We start from the raw sequence: 16,367 nt of genomic DNA, 5'->3' as shown, positions 1-16,367 counted from the left end.
ACAAGTAAATGACATTAAACAACTCCTCAGACCTTCCCAATTTATCTTTCACTAATGTGAAATGTCAGATGACTCTAAAAATAACTACTTACATTTAGCAGCATTTTGTATGACAAAATAATCCTTTAGCTTTGAAGCAGCAAAGTCAATTGGTTGCATAATGCAGAAAATTCCTGACAGCCTTCTCTCATCACTAAAACAACTTCCTATTCCTGTTCTTTTATATATAGATACATATATATGTATATATACACACACACATATGGTGGATCAAACTTGAGACTAGGAAAGATTCCCATAAAACAAAGTAAAGGAATTGTGCAAATTAAAGAACAGGTAATTTGAATCAAATCTGAATTCTTCACTTTTGCTTTTTTTTGTTTTTGTTTTATATAATACAACATTCAATTTCATGGTCAAGTATGAAAATAAAAATCATACATATATTCAACTTGAGAATTTCCATTTTCATTGTCTTTGAGTGTTTATTCTTTTTGCCCATAAGGCTTGCACACACGTGATCATTTAGAATATGTCACCACAAATAACAGAGACCTCCATGTCATTAGATGAATAACTTAGAAGAAAAAATAAAAAGCAACTATCTACCAATACATGAATGCTATGAGTTAATTACACTGTTATTTTCTCTTTGAACTAAATTTCATTGTCTTAAGTAATGAAATTTCTTCTGCAAACACATGTCCCAACCATATCCTTCTCGTCTGATTGTCATTTGCTGTCCTAGGATCCCTCTTAGTTTCTCAACAGAGCTATGAGTTTCAATACGTACTTGCTCTAAGGATGTTCTCCTTGCTGCTGCACCTGGACTGGACCTGCAGAGAGAGAGGAGAGTCTATGAGCTACAGAAGTTAACAAGAATGCAAAATACAAAGATATAATGGGCAAGCTCCTGGGATCTAAGACAGAGGCTATACATATTTTCAGCAATATTCTCACACATTCTGCATAACAGAAGTATATTTGAGCAGAAGGGTAGTAGCTGATGGTCAGAATCTGATATAGTAATTTGATTCCACTCCTTCCCCCCTCCCATAAGAAATGATGGGCTAAGGATGATAATAGAGTAAAATCAAAGAACATGGTGGTCAAAATTACATGTTAAGCTCCAGTTTTAAGAGAAAAAAATCCACGTTTTCTTATACAATTGTAATTACAGTAACTCTGAATCTAGGCCTTGTTTTACGATTAGACAAAATATTAACACATTATCATGACCTGCTTAAAATATATATATAGAAAGAGTTTAAAATATTCAATTTAGATTGTGTTGATTCTGAAGACATTTAATAAATCTTCTTTGCAATTGTGTAAGCAACTCACAATTGTATTAACAGCTCCTGGCTGGAGCCAGGTATATTTACTCAGTTGCTTCTGTTTTGTTAAACTAAATACTATGTTCAATATGAATTTTACAGTGCAATTCTACTTTAAACAGTAACTGTGTGAGAATGACAACAGGTTTCTCAACAAATCCTTTTCCTAGATGCTTAGCTGCCTCTGTGCTATTCAAGATACACTAGTCTGACTCTAGGGAAATTGGAGGATTCACATTGGTTAATATTCTAGTAACACTGGATATTTAGAGTTCCATCTGTTTACAATGCAAATTAAAAAAAAAGTGTTCTTTTTTTAAGAGTGCCAGTCCTGTAAACATGACACATCTTGAAGCTTATCTATACCGAAGCATCAGTTCTTGTTAATTCTTCTCAGGTTTGGAAAGAGAGCATATGGTATAATAACAATGACGTTGCAAGTTTTTAGATGAAATAATTTGAACAGGAGTCTATCTTTTGGCAGGTCAGCTGTACGAACAGGTAGAATTTGAATAAAAAGCTTTTTGTCTGGACAATACCCCAGGCTAAAGTAAGACTCACAGGAAGACAATCCTCTCAGAGGATATGAATAGAATCCTGCCCTTTTGTACTTTATTGGCAAACATATTGCTAAATTTCAATGAAAGGACTAATAAAGTAAAACTGTGGCCACACGGTGAAAGAAGTGGAATAGCACAGGTCATGCTGAGGGTATAATCTCCCTGCAGAGCAGTTGCCTCTGTTGAAGAAGCGAAGGAATGAATCCAGATTATCTTCCAGACTAGTTTCAATTTGCAGAAAAGTTGCCTAGAAATTCAATTTGTATGATCTAACAAGTGATGAAGAATGGTACACAATCAACCCCCAGAAGTCTTCAGAAAGGAACAACCAGTTAAAGCTGAAACTGACTGTGGCCCAACTTCTAAACCTCCTTCTTCTGTTCCACAGCAGCTTGCCCCAAATGTATATTCACATAAAAAAATTGGATTCTACAGTGCAACACAGTCTACTTATTGTAATGGAATAACTTATGGAAAGTAATGTTGCAACTTAGAGTGGGTTATGGTGTCCTTCCCTGAAGAAAATTGTTTTAAAACAAACAAACAACCCCCCCCCAAGCCCTCCCTCCTTCCCACCAAAAACATTATACAAGAAAACTGCAAACAAAATATTAATGATGCCCAAATTTGGCCCAGAGTTGTTTTACCAGATTTCAAAGGCATGACATGATCTCTCTTTGGAAGAAGTAAATATTTACCTATAATTTACCAGAGGACAATTCTGGACCAAAAAGATGGTATAATGGTAGGAAAGAAAGCACAAGAGAGAGAAAGCGGCACAGACTGAAAGAGAAAGAAGCAGGATGGACATGGCAAGGCAGAAGATGGTGTGTTCAAAAGGAGACATGGGCCTATGTGTGTAAGACTGCTATTTCAAATGGAAAAGGCTCTCTTATTTCTCACTGAAAACCATATGAAAAGAGAAAAAACGAGGAATGGGCCTGCTGCAAAATAACCAAGCAATTCAGCAAACTGTGGAATGAAACTCAGTGAGATAACACAGTCCTAAAGAAAAAGGAAAAAAACCCAAAAATACAAAACATTTGAAACAATCTACTAAAACAAAGTAAAATATGTGATCCAAAGGACACAGATAAAAGCTACTAGAGAAGGAGGAAAAATGTTAGCAGACAAAGACAGTGCTAAAGAAGTAAAATGAAAGTCAAGAGAGAGTCTTCAACAAAGTGGAGGAACAAAAGGAGCCCAAACCCATAGCGCAAAGCAATGTTTGCGAATGGAAAACAGCTCCTTTGAGCAGTAATAGTTACTCTCGAGTTGTAGCCTCTATTCCTCCTCAGTTCATCTTTAAGCCCTTCCAACCTATAGTGGAGCTAGTGTATGGACAAAAACAAGAGATTTATAATGAACAGAGTGGCTGAGATTTGCAGATCAAATCTTCTAATATAGAAAACGTGCTGACAAAGTTTTGCTCTTACAGTGTCCAAATGACAATGGTAACAAAAGATAGCTGGCTTCACACACAGCCTCTTACAGGTCATTTTTTTTAATTCTGTGCACACAGAGGACTTTAAATATACTTTTTGATTTCGTACACCCAGCCTACAGATTCCATGTTATCACTCACCTGATGGGCAACATATGCAGTATGAGAAATAATTTGCTTCCCACAAATTTTAAAAGCAGCTGTGGAAGAGGAATCCATGATAATAAAATAAAAGGGCTGATCAGCTAGACTTGTTCATTTCCCAACCTATGCTCACAGCTGCAGAATACAAACCATGTTTTAACGAAACTAGTATCAAAATTAGTTATTACATAATACTTCTGTTTGTTTAATATATGAATTGCACATTGAGATCCTAAATGTTATTTTTAACAAAACTGCAGTAAAATGATTTTGAATAAGACCCACTAGTTTTCTAATATACACAGTTTTAGCAGCAATGGAGCTCTGTATACATGGGGTCATATGCTTTAAGTGCCTTTATCATATACATTATCTGCATGTTTCACTACTTTGTTATTTGTGACATTTACAAAAAATCTGTATTCTTTTCACAGCTACTGTTAAGTAAAGATATCCACATTACATTACATATAGTACCATGACTGACTGGGGTGAGTGATTAGTAGTATTATTTACTAGAATTCTTCTTATTCACAGGTAGTTACATAAATAACAACCTATGTCTATTTCTTCTTTCACAGGAAAAGTACAGATTTATTGTTTGACCATTCTACAGCCTCTTGGCTCACAATGTATCTTGGCAGATGATACAGTGGGCCACCAGCCAGTACCATTCCCCTGCATAATTCAGGCAGACTGTAACCAAACCCAAAGCATTCAGTTCACATTACTCTGTTTTTTTAAGTAAACTTGATTTTATGTTCCACAAGATATAATTTCATTACGCTGGAATGTAACTTGTAAGCTTTCTCCCATAGCTGCAGTAGTAAATAGAATGTGAAATATAATACTCAAAAATAAATTAAACAAATGGTAAAATAAAGAGTCCTGATGACAATTTCTATCTATCAATCATGACTGGTCTCGAAAATTAAATCACTGTGTTGAATTGGTTTTATTTATATTTACATGATATGTTTTGCTGCAAATAAAAATCAGTCCACAAAAGGCTTTTTTTACAAGAAAAATAGAAAAAGACACAAAGAAAAATTCATGCTACAAGTGAAAAATTCATGTGAAAAATAAAGGGAAAAATAAACCTGAAAAACCCTTTAACACTTTACCATGACTGTTAGGAATTGTTAGAGAAATTACTTACCTTTTTAAAGTCATAACAAGATTAGCACAGAGTATTAAGTCAGCTCTTCATTATGGGAGGTACAATTAGAAGCCAGTCATTATAATAAAACAAATTGCTACACGAGGATGAAGAGTTTCCAGCCCAATATGAAAAGCTAACTCTTATGGGAATACATTTCAACTCAATTTTGCAACATGAAGAACAATGACACCAAAACATGAGTTACCACCAACAGAAAGCCAATTTCTCAGGAACACAGAGCCTGTAGGAAGCTAACCTATGATCTTTACCATTTATGGGAAAGCACATTGCTTCACTTTAAGGAAAGCATGCAGAATATGGAACCACCAGCAGAAACCCAAACATTCATACAGACACAGAGGACTAAGGCACAGCAAAGGGAATGAGGTTGTCAAGCTGTAATGAAGGAAGCAGGGTATGCAAAGCATAGCAGCCGTTAACAATTCAGAACTCTATCCCTCTAACGGTCTCATCAACACTGGGGAAGCCTGTCTATGAGGTATTACACCTACTACAACTTGCTGTTGGTGACGAAGTGTGTAACTCATATAACCGCTCCTTAAAACTTTAGCAGTTTCATGAAGACTATTCTCTGTGATGTGGGAAAGCATGCTGCTGCTGCTTTCTTCTACATGTGATTTATTAGTAGTTACATCATCTGAGTTCTGTACAATACACCCTGTGCACATGCCATTTGAATACTCTCTCAAATACCTATCTGCTTTAAATAGACTTCAAATCACGTATGATATGTTTATAAATGTAGGGTTTGCACGCTGTTGTCTAAAATACCTTTTACCGGCTAAGAGTGAAACAGAATCTGTAAATAAACACATAAAATAAAACTAAACCATGGATAACAACGTCTCAAACTGGTGTGACAGTACTGTAAAAATTTATTTTGGCCTGTTATTCTAAGCAATATACGTAAGGTTAAATTAGAAGCAAATTGAAAAATGTAATGAATTACACTTGCTGGTTTCATTAAAAATTGTTTAAATCTAATCTGTAGAACAGAGAATTGCTTTGATTTATTCACTATAGAATATAAAAATGAAGTTGTTAAAAAAATTTAACAGGAAAAGAGCATCCTGGAATTATAAATTTCAGAAAACATTCAGTGAAGTATTTGGGGATTGAATAATACTACTAAGATGCAATCCTCCTATTTCAGGAATGCATTATAATCAAGCAGCACTTTTACACGGAACTGAATACGCAAGCTCTTAAGAGTATGTTTTATGGCCATCTGAATTAGGACTGAAGTCAGTTCAAACCTACAGAATGATTTTTTTTTTTTGTTATGCTGAGAATACCTCTGAAAGAGACAGACAAGTGAGCTCAAGGAATTTATCAAATTAAAGCAGCAGACATTATGCATTAAGACATTCTTAAAAAGGAGCAGCACAGTTGCTGGGATTCACTTCATCAAAATTTAAATATGAATAATGCAGTATTCTACACATGGAATTACTCATTTGGAGTCAGTGAGAGGAAATAGGTAAAAAATCATTTGAAGCAGAAATAATTTTAGGGGCAGATTTTTACCACATTGTAAGTGTTATGCTTGGTAGACTGGACACTGAACAAAAGTAATATTCAAATCTTGAATATGCCTTTATGTGTTCATCCATAGATTATGTTCTATTTTCTCAGTTTTTTCCTAGTCACCTACACTTTACATAAAGATATATTTTATTTTGATCACTGTTTCCCAGGAGGCTATGACCACAAATATGGAATTTCATGGTCAGATTATGGCTCATCCTAACTACTGTTCAAACAGGATGGTGGAAGTGGACTGATGAATACACTGTAAAAACATGAGGGCTGAATTGGTTTCTTCTACAGAAGCAGTATTAGAAAAAAAACCACCCCAAAACCCACTATCCATTACTTGGAAGAAAAGGAAATGAAAAGGCAAAGGGAAGTTTTATGGGGTAAGATGTTGATTAGTCATCTCTCAATGGAAACTGACCTTGTCCTGAGGATGCAAAATCAGAACGATTATTTCTAGAAGAGGATTCAAACAAGATCTTACACACCAGCTAAAATTGCAAGCTGTAGACCTCACTGAATAAGAAAACAGGAAGAACTATGTTACATACAGCAAAAAAGGAGAGAAAATAGTAATCTGCTATCTGGTCAGAAAGCTAATGGGGAAGCAAACTTGCTAATACAACTGGCAGCACGGGCTTGATAGTTGAGAATAAAAAGAGGCAAAGAGAAAGGATTTCTTCAGATGATTTTTAATGAAATGCTTACATTTGTATGAGAGAAAAAAAAGATAGCTTTTATGTTTTTAAGAGCATGAGACAGCATATAGATATGCTGTATAAGTAACACTGGAAAGACAGCGTGTTTCTGTAATATTTTAGTGGCTGTTCAGGGCTTATTCAAGATCATACTGGTTTTGTTCAGAGAAGCAGTATTATAATACCCAAATACGGACAGGACATGCATTGTGTGCAAACTAAAGCCCATATTAAATTGAGACATAGCCAAATAATTTGTTCACAAATTCCCAAAAGGTATTTCTAACCTGATCTGTAAGACACAAGAAATCTCTACTCATTTGGGAAAATCAAAAGTTCTACTACTTGTAGTATTAGCTGTAAACAAGATCTTTTTTTTTTTTGCTTGAAAGAAAATCATAGAATCATAGAATCACAGGATAGTTAGGGTTGGAAAGGACCTTAAGATCATCAAGTTCCAACCCCCCTGCCATGGGCAGGGACACCTCACACCAAACCATGTTACCCTGTTACGGATTGGCTCTGTCCAACCTTGAACATTCTCCAAATGCTCTGAAAATATTCTCCAGTTTGAGAAGTATATAGTGTAAGTAAAGGCAGAAAGAATAAATTTTCTTCCAAAGCGATACAAAAGAAAGGGATACCTGTCATTCTTGTTTGCCATAGAAATAAGATTTATTTGCCTATTTTCATATAGTCTCACACCCTGGAAATTTGATTGATGAATCTCTTAGCCTTATAAGTATGTCTTAGATGTTTGATTTATATCTTATATGACCAGCATAAGACTATTTAAACTCATTTTCCAGTTCAGTTAAACCATCTTTTTAAGTTGCTGTTATTCAGATGGACTGAAAATACATAAATGATAACTATAAATTCTCGTCCTCAAGCATACCATAAATTACTCTCTAACCAGTGATATACACCAATAAGGTTGACATCTTTAAGTTTCATTTCTGTTACAAGTGCTTTACTTTTATATGAAATTTCAACTATTTTCATGTTTCTGTTTCTTGATCCAGCAACAGCAAATTTCAATGCAACATTAAAACAAAGACACGTCCACCATACTGCAAAAAATGTAAACTGTTTTTCCTGAATGGCATGACTCTCAAAATCAGAATTTCAAAATGAACGTTTCATTCAAATTTAGTCAAGCAAAATTGAAAGTTTAAGTGAAACACAACACTCACCAACATTTAGGATGTATCAGATCAATGTTATGTGTCTTATTTTTCCTTTGACATGTAGGCATTATTATTTCATCATTATTTTTAACAGGGCTTCTGCATGAGACAAGATAAAGCTGTTTAATTTTCATCTCCCTGTTCAAAAACTAATGTCATGTTTTACTTACTAAACATTAGTAAAAGTCTCTTCTGAACGGGGAATTATTTAGTTCTTTATAGATTTCTCTGTTGTATTTGGGTCTACAATATAAAACATGTTAATACATATGAAGGAACTTATTTTTACAAGATCCTTTGTGAAGCACAGCGATGAGTTGATCTTACAGACAAGAAACTGAGACCCAGAGACAGCTAAACTCTATCTCCAGCCTACAGGTGGATTATAGAATGCAAAGCCCCTCAGCTGCCATTTATTTCAACTGCATTTGGAGTGCTCAGCATATGTAGACATCACTCAATATTTGTTTCAAGTAGGACATGCATAAAATGAGCACCCTAACAATGGTGTTCCAGCATGAAACAAAGTTTGCATTAACAGGAAGGCAGAAAATGCAAAATAGTCTTTCTTGGTACCCATTCAGGGCTTTCTGCTACAGCATCATGTTTTCTGTTCCAGCAGACAGCTTTATCTCCTGAACAGCCAGATGGCTGTAGTCACCATTCACCCCATCTGCTACAACTGGGAAACAGACTTCAGTTTTCTTATCATCTAGGTATTGTCAATATTTGAACAAATGGTGGTGGGGAAGGGACAGAGACTTGTTTGGAGCCTTCAGCTTTTGCTACTTTTGTTCCTACCTGGTCTGAGGCCTACAGACCTCCATCCCTTTGACCCAAGGTCTGTGGGAGTGAAAAAGCATCTCTCCATTGACTCTGATAGGACTTTTAATCAAACTTGGAATTGCTAACAAAGCCTACAACCTATATTTCATGCTTACAACCTTACCTTTCTGGAAGCTGACAACATAGGTAACATTCCTTGCATTTCTGTGTTAAAAGACTATGAACACATGAAAACACCAACAACAAAACCAAAAAACAATGATAAGCTTCAAAAGCCACCAATCAACTGATCAGCAAATTTTCAAGCCAAAAAGTCAACAAAAGGCCATCACTCAATTTCTTAGATTTTTAAAGCATCTTTATATTTCAGCTTTTTCCACTGGTGTTTGCCAACAATTTGGGTTGGACTTTTTGTAGTTAGAATTATAGAATCATAGAATGGTTTGGGTTGGAAAGGACCTTAAGATCATGAAGTTCCAACCCCCCTGTCATGGGCAAGGACATCTCACACTAAACCATGTCACCCAAGGATCTGTCCAGCCTGGCCTTGAACACTGCCAAGGATGGAGCATTCACAACTTCCCTGGGCAACCCATTCCAGTGCCTCACCAACCTAACAGGAAAGAACTTCTTCCTTATATCCAATCTAAACTTCCCCTGTTTAAGTTTGAACCTGTTACCCCTTGTCTTACCACTACAGTCCCACTACAGTTATTATCAGTCTAACTTGAATGGCTAAGACTACTTTTCTAACTATATAAGCAGGAAGAATACATAAGTTTTCTTATGTGGTCCAAACAGAATTTCTGCACTGCTGTAACTCCAAAGCAGTTGATTCTAGTTAAGCTTAACATTTTTATTTGAGTTAGGAGCATCAAATTTGAAGGGCTCCAAGAAGAATTGCAAAGGCTAGTAAACACAGGTAACAATAGTCTTCTAAATGGTGTATATTATAGTAACTGATGTATACAGTATTCAGCCAGAACCTCAGGCTTGTACATTTTCAAGTACAAAAATGCACAAAGGTCCTTTAAATTAAGATTCAAACTAGGTAGCAAAAACTGTAAGGAAAAGAAAGCTGTGGTCTGGGAATCCAGTCCAGTGAACTTACTGGATGAAAAGCCAGGTTTCTGCCTTTGAGTTGAGCTAGAAACACAGACTATATTCCTCTGAGGAGAATCCTTAAAGTGAAATTAGAATCATAATGGATGAATAATGCAATGATTTCAGATGGTTCATAAACCATGGAAAGGAGATGGTGAAATCAAGCAAATGCTGCACTGAGAACGACGCTGCCAAACCCAAGTTAGAGATTGTTTTTGAAAGTGATCAGAAACACAAAAGCAGAAGAGGATCTGCATTTAGGATTTTGCTTTGAGCTTCAAAGGCTCAAAAGCATAAGATTCCTTTAGTTCCATCTTGAATTTGGCAGTCTGGATTGCAGGGTCCAGCACAATAGCAACCACCAGCCTCCCTACAGCAGTTATGTGCCTGAGATCTCAATATTAATTTGGCTGGGCTTCTAGCAGCACTGAACCGTGGAAATTCATAGAAAATAAAGGGATATGAAAAATACTGTGAATAAGGACATTCTTTCTTCCTCCAGTTCTTAAATAAAAACCCTTATGGTAATTATGTTTAGCAAAAATACTTGTTTCCATGTTACAAAACTGCATTTGAAAAACTGCAACCCCAGGAAGGTAACAGGGAGCACTGATGGGAACTCACTGACATCTGAGCTATATGTTAGTGACACTGCTGTGTCTACCTAATTTGATTTCCATACCTTAGAACAGACACTGCCCCCTAGAAACAGATGTAAATTATGTCATACGTATGGCATTTTACATCAGTGATTACTCCAAAAGCAGTCATAGCAATGTAATAGAAGCTTTGAGCTACTTTATGCTTTTTCAGACTCCAGACTAATTTTCTATAGCTTCTATTATTGAAGCTGCCTCTGAAGAATTAGATTGCTTTGGGAGCTGAACCTAGTGAGCAGTTTGACTGAATGTTATTTCTAGTGTAACAGGATACAAACTAACACCTGGCTTCTTAAACAAACTGATATAAGTAAGAACCCCAAAATAAATACTAAGCACTGTATGGTAGTGAACAGCTTGCTACTGCCTGGTAAGAAGCTTACTACTGGATTTAAAAAGAAAGCAGTGGTTGTCTAGAAAAGAAACCTCACATTTATATCTAATTAAGCCAGTCTGATGCTATATAGTCCAAGGGATGGCAAAGCACAGGAAAATGGAAAAAGAACCCCTTGCTTAAATGCATGTAATTATAGAGGAATAATGACAAGACTGACTTTGGAAAAATGCAAATGTAGATTACATACATGAGCCTAAACTATAACCAATCGAAAGGAAAATTACATTAAAACTCTCTGACTTGATCTAATTTGTTTTATAAATTATTGCACATCTCTACCATGAGGCAGGGTGAAATGTCTCCTGTTTTATGGAAGAAGAAGGGGAAAAAATCAGAGATTGTCATTGAAAAATGAAACATAAAGACTTACCTTGAAACAAAAAGCAAAGAAGCTCCAAAATAGGGGAAAGTTTCAAGTTCCAAATGGGGAAGTATGGAAACTATTTCTGAATTACTTGAGTTTTTGGAATATCAAAACGTATATAACATTATCTGGAAAATAACTGTGATTTTGTCATTCCATTTCTTAGTGCCTATGCTTCCTAACAGACACTTTGAATGTTATTTGCCTTCTCTCTGATAAATACAGAGCTGGGAAGCATTTCACCATCATAAAATCAACAAAAAGCATTACAATTTTGATAAGTTGAATAGATAATATACAAACCAAAGTCTAATATTAAATGAGATGCCATTCAAAACCCCTGTTTTTACCACTCTACTAAATATTAAATAGTTCTTTGTAAATGGACTTGGTGCTTGAAATGATAAATAGAGAACAACAAAAAAAAAAAGTGCAAAATGTTAATATGAAGGGATAATTTCATTTGACAGAATTCACAAGGTAAGTACCATGTAGAGAGAAGCTGTAGGATTAAGTAAAATTTTTCTTCTATTTTGGATGCATGAGCTAATAATCTAATCTGAGGATAAGAAGTGAGTAACAAAGATAAATTGTATCTGAAGTACAAAGATATTAACATTTCTTAATGATTTTTTTTAAATAAATTTGATTGTAAATATCTAAGATGACATGCATTGAAGTTATCCATGTATACCTTGATTAGATCATTGCAACAACCCACTCTCCTTCCTGATGTAGCTTTAAGTTTTGCTATACTTTCACTCATGAGTTGCCATGAATGCCTTTCTTGATATGACATCTAGCAAGAACAGTTCTCTATTCTGGTATGGCAGAGAGAATGCTACAGAAGATACTTTGTGCAGCTACTAATCCCAATAACAAGAATTAAGATACAAATAGCAAAGTTTTGTATTTTTTTTTTTTTTTTTTTACAAATAAGGAAACTTGATCACTGGCTTTTCATAAACTTTTGCACCGCAAAGTGCATGGAGGAAACCACGTTTCTTTAAAAGCAAGAATTTTAATTAATTCAGTTTTCTTAGGCTACAGAACAGTAGCACTAGAAGCAAAGTAAAATGCAATAGGAAAAATGTAATTCTTTAAATGGCAATTGCCAAGTAAACATTTTACCTATTGTTCAGGTTTGAAAGAGAAATATCTACAAATTCTAATTTTACATAAAATCTCATTCTTCTATTTGCAACAGCAAAAAAATCACACAGAAAGCTAGGACTAGATTTTACCAATATAGTTAGACAAACAAACAAACAAACTGCTGATACTTAATTCCCCGTACTGGTCCCTCTGCTCCTTTATTATCAGGTAAGATAATACAAGTCTCTGTTGTTTTGTTAGCAACGCTAACTATACAGTCAAATCCCATCACTCAGTATGCATCTAATACACACTGCAAACTATGTTTATGGAATTTATGTACTTTGTGGGAGAAAAGTCTGACATGAAAGCCTGCAGAGAGTTCACAAGGCATCATGTTCTAACCATTTAATGAGGCTAAATAAAACATATGACAAGCTACAGACCTGTTTCCCTCTTTGAAAAACATACACTTTTTTTGGTTCTTTTAAAAGGCAGAGGATAACACTGCAGTAAACATTTTGCTGCCACTATACTTTGAACAACCAGATCAATAGGTTTCCTTCATTACGCTTTTACCAAACACATAGCACATGCAGAAGCGAGCGAGCGAGAGATGCTGGTCTGAGATACAAATGAGGGTAAAAAATGGGGCCATTACGCCTAAGTGTAATTTTTTAAATGGATCTTCACTGGTCAATCTCTTAGTTTTGCATTTTGTGTGGTATTTTTAAGAGACAAGTTGAATCGAGAGTACTTCTAAAAATGTAACTGAATCCAATCTGATCTAATAATTTAAGTGAAGTACTGCTATTAAAAAAGGAAAATGTTTTGTGACAACTGGATAATAAGTAGACTATAGATGTATCATACACATACTATACTTCACAACTTCTAAATCAGCATTGTTCCTAATTAATACACTACTCTTAGAAAAATAGTTTAAGTAGTCCTGCTAACATTTACAAAAATTGCAGGCGTTCATAAAGGGGGGAGAATTTATTGCATATTGTAAAGCTCAAAGAGAAGATGAATTTGTATTTTACTATTATACCATTTTAGAGCATTAAAGCTTTACTTCTCTTGCCACAAGGGAATCACTTTTTAAGGAAATTCACTTTGATTTAGTTGAACTGAACCAAAGACAGCCCGTCATTCCAAACAAGTGGAATTGTTAAGGTGGTGACTGGGGCTAAGTAGACACATAGTACTATTACCCTATAACATCTAGAGTTCAACAAACCATGCAAGCCTTCTTGTAACTAAGGGTAAGTAGAAGTTTGTAACAACTTTCTGCCCATTCCTCTCAAATAGGCATCAGCTGGCCACATCCATAGTTCCACCAGCACAATTGGTGACAGTAAGAAGAAACAGGTGAGAAGTTTTTCCTAATTATTGGACTCTGAGACACAAAAGAGCCTCTACAGGATGTTTTCTATGAAAAAATCAGGCAGTGAATTCTATCTCAAATTCTTCACAATGCAGAATACACAGATACCAGGTTTCTCTTCTGCTGGAAGACCTTTTACTTCTTCAATTAAAGACCTCCCATGTAACAGCAGGAAAAAAATCCCTGATAGTACACTCAGTATCTTTTGTTGTACCTTTGTCAGAGGGCATGTTCAGCTGAATTCCCACAGCATTGATTCAGTTTCTCTCATCTCTGTGTTCCTGGCATCCTCTGAAGGCCCAAAGATATTTGGTGATGACTCAGACATACAAAATTAGGAAGCTCTGAACTTGGTGTTTAAGAATCAGCATAAGAAAAATTTTTTTTTTTAATAAGAACCACAGAAATAGGTATAGACGCAAGAAACAACACTGATATCCTATTAAAAGGGTGGTCCTCTCCCCCCACCCTGGATATGAGACATTGTGCAGCAGAACATCACTCCTTTTCTTCCCCTTGATAAAAACTCATGGCAGGCATTTGGACTTGATTTTCTATCATCTTTCAGAGTTTAGGATGTTGTTCACTCATAGCAGCTCTTCCCATTTTCTGATATAATAGCAGACGACATTGAGCATTGCTGGAAAGAGTCTTTTACAAAGTTAGAAACTACACTATGAAACTTTTATGGACCCCAAGAGAATCTCCAATCCCCGGAGATTCAGATGCTACAATTGCCACATAGATGTTCAATTTCCATTTATTTGTTCTTTTGGATCTGTCATTGGCTCAAATGGTCTGTTCAAAAACACAGAGTGTTATCCTGCCACCACAGAAGAACACGCATTTTTTTTTCACACCTTCAGCTGCAGTTCTGGAGAGGGCAGCCTAGGGCTTGCGTTTTATGTTTCATAATCATTAAATTCTTATCAGCTAGAAATTTTTTAGCTGCATCACAAGATCTGGTTCACCAGGCAGCCAGGTTATCCATATTTTAGATATGAAGATCTTCCATTTGGACAGAGTATAAAGGACAAATTGCTTGTACAGTCTTGCAGTGACACTTTGATACTTCAGCTAGCAGATTCTTTACAAGAAATTGCAAAGCCATCCTCTTGTGGACAGCAGGCACTAAATTTTCAAGCACTTTATACTCCAGTTTTTTTCTTCAGTTTCAGTAGAGTCTATCTATTCCAAGATCACTAATTGGTACTACAGCCTGGTAGCTTTGGTGAAGGCAAAATAGATTTTGGAATCTGATCAAGCAGGAGACCCATACATGCTGACCAGTCACCAGCCACAATGCCTAGGTTTGTATTTCTTTTGAAGACAGTGACTGCTCCAGAATGTGAAAAGGACAAATGGCTGAAGTTGCCGTCAAAGCAAGAAGAGTCCAATTTCCCTGAAAGAGGCTTATTTATTTCACAAACCGTAAAAGCATGTTCACCATTTTTGCTGATGTGAATTATCACAGTTGGATTCTTTAGAAACAAAGCTGAAATGCCTGCTGATCCAGTGCATTTTCTTAATTTCATTCAGAAGAAAGGCTGGTTGAATGAGGATGGCCTTTGTCTTGCATATGATGCACGAAACTTAATTCCTTGCTGTTGCATTAGCAGAGAAAAAAGTGTCTTTGTATGCATACAAGCATAGTGTTGCTTATTTATTCCATATTGGTGTTTTGATGATGATCATGATAGAGACTTTCATACAATACAGTAATGAAGCACATTAAACTGCAAAATAGGTGCTTTTAAGAACACATACTTAAGTATCTTTAAAATTACCCATCTCCTGGTGGAGGCAGACAGCAACTGTGTATCTATGGCAGAAAAACTAGTAAGCATATTTCTTCTTAAAAACTGTTTTATTAGATCTCTTGTCTGTTCATACACCAGAAGTAGAAAAACCCTTTCTATTATTAAGGATAAGGAAGTGTGAGGAATGATGGCTTGAGAAGCTGAAGCTTTTGAGAACAAATTAGACACATATCAGCAAGGTATTGCTTACACACTGATCTTCCTGCTTAGGGACAAAGTGATCGAGTAAGTGAGCTCCTTACGCTTACATTTTTTATGATGCTCATTAACACAACATTCACATCAGGTCTAGAACTGGGCCCACAGTGTGCGATAGCATTAACTGTCATCTCTTTATGAGATCTAGCCAAGTTTAAGGGATTCTTTTAAAATACTGAATAACTAACTGTATATGCTCAAGAGTGATTCAGTACTGCAGAAAACCGTAAGTCCATCTTTTTGATACTCATCCATTAATCAGTTATAACGTGCTGAAGCCTAATCTTTACACACTGGGTCATGGATATTAATTTGACAGTATTTTATAAACTGTTTTTATCCCATGATGTTGTGAAGTCTAGTTTATCACGTTTCTCCTTTTCTTTCCTATCCTAATTACAACAGAATGTATTTTTCAATTCTTGCTAAGATGGTACTATACCTTATTATAGAAGACTATCA

General features: G+C 35.6%; 1 protein-coding gene across 25 annotated transcripts in view; it reads right to left on the bottom strand.

The window, feature by feature from the left end:
* Window positions 1-16,367, bottom strand: part of GPHN (gephyrin) — a 292,216-nt gene that overhangs the window by 49,143 nt on the left and 226,706 nt on the right. For 13 of the 25 annotated variants that reach the window (XM_061380383.1, XM_061380388.1, XM_061380385.1 and 10 more), the window contains 2 exons: window positions 3,166-3,228; window positions 794-836 (listed from right to left, as the gene is read on the bottom strand). In XM_061380383.1, coding sequence (XP_061236367.1) covers window positions 794-836; window positions 3,166-3,228 — 106 coding nt within the window. The remainder of the gene's footprint in view (window positions 1-793; window positions 837-3,165; window positions 3,229-16,367) is intronic. The other 12 variants (XM_061380387.1, XM_061380393.1, XM_061380389.1 and 9 more) reach the window with 1 other exon arrangement.

Source organism: Neopsephotus bourkii, unplaced genomic scaffold, assembly GCF_033783945.1.
Source record: "Neopsephotus bourkii isolate Nb327-2 ecotype Australia unplaced genomic scaffold, CSIRO-AGI_Nbou_v1 NB_1792, whole genome shotgun sequence".
Lineage (NCBI taxonomy): Eukaryota > Metazoa > Chordata > Aves > Psittaciformes > Psittacidae > Neopsephotus > Neopsephotus bourkii.
The sequence above is the reverse complement of the archived record's forward strand: the minus strand, read 5'-3'. Positions and strand labels throughout refer to the sequence as shown.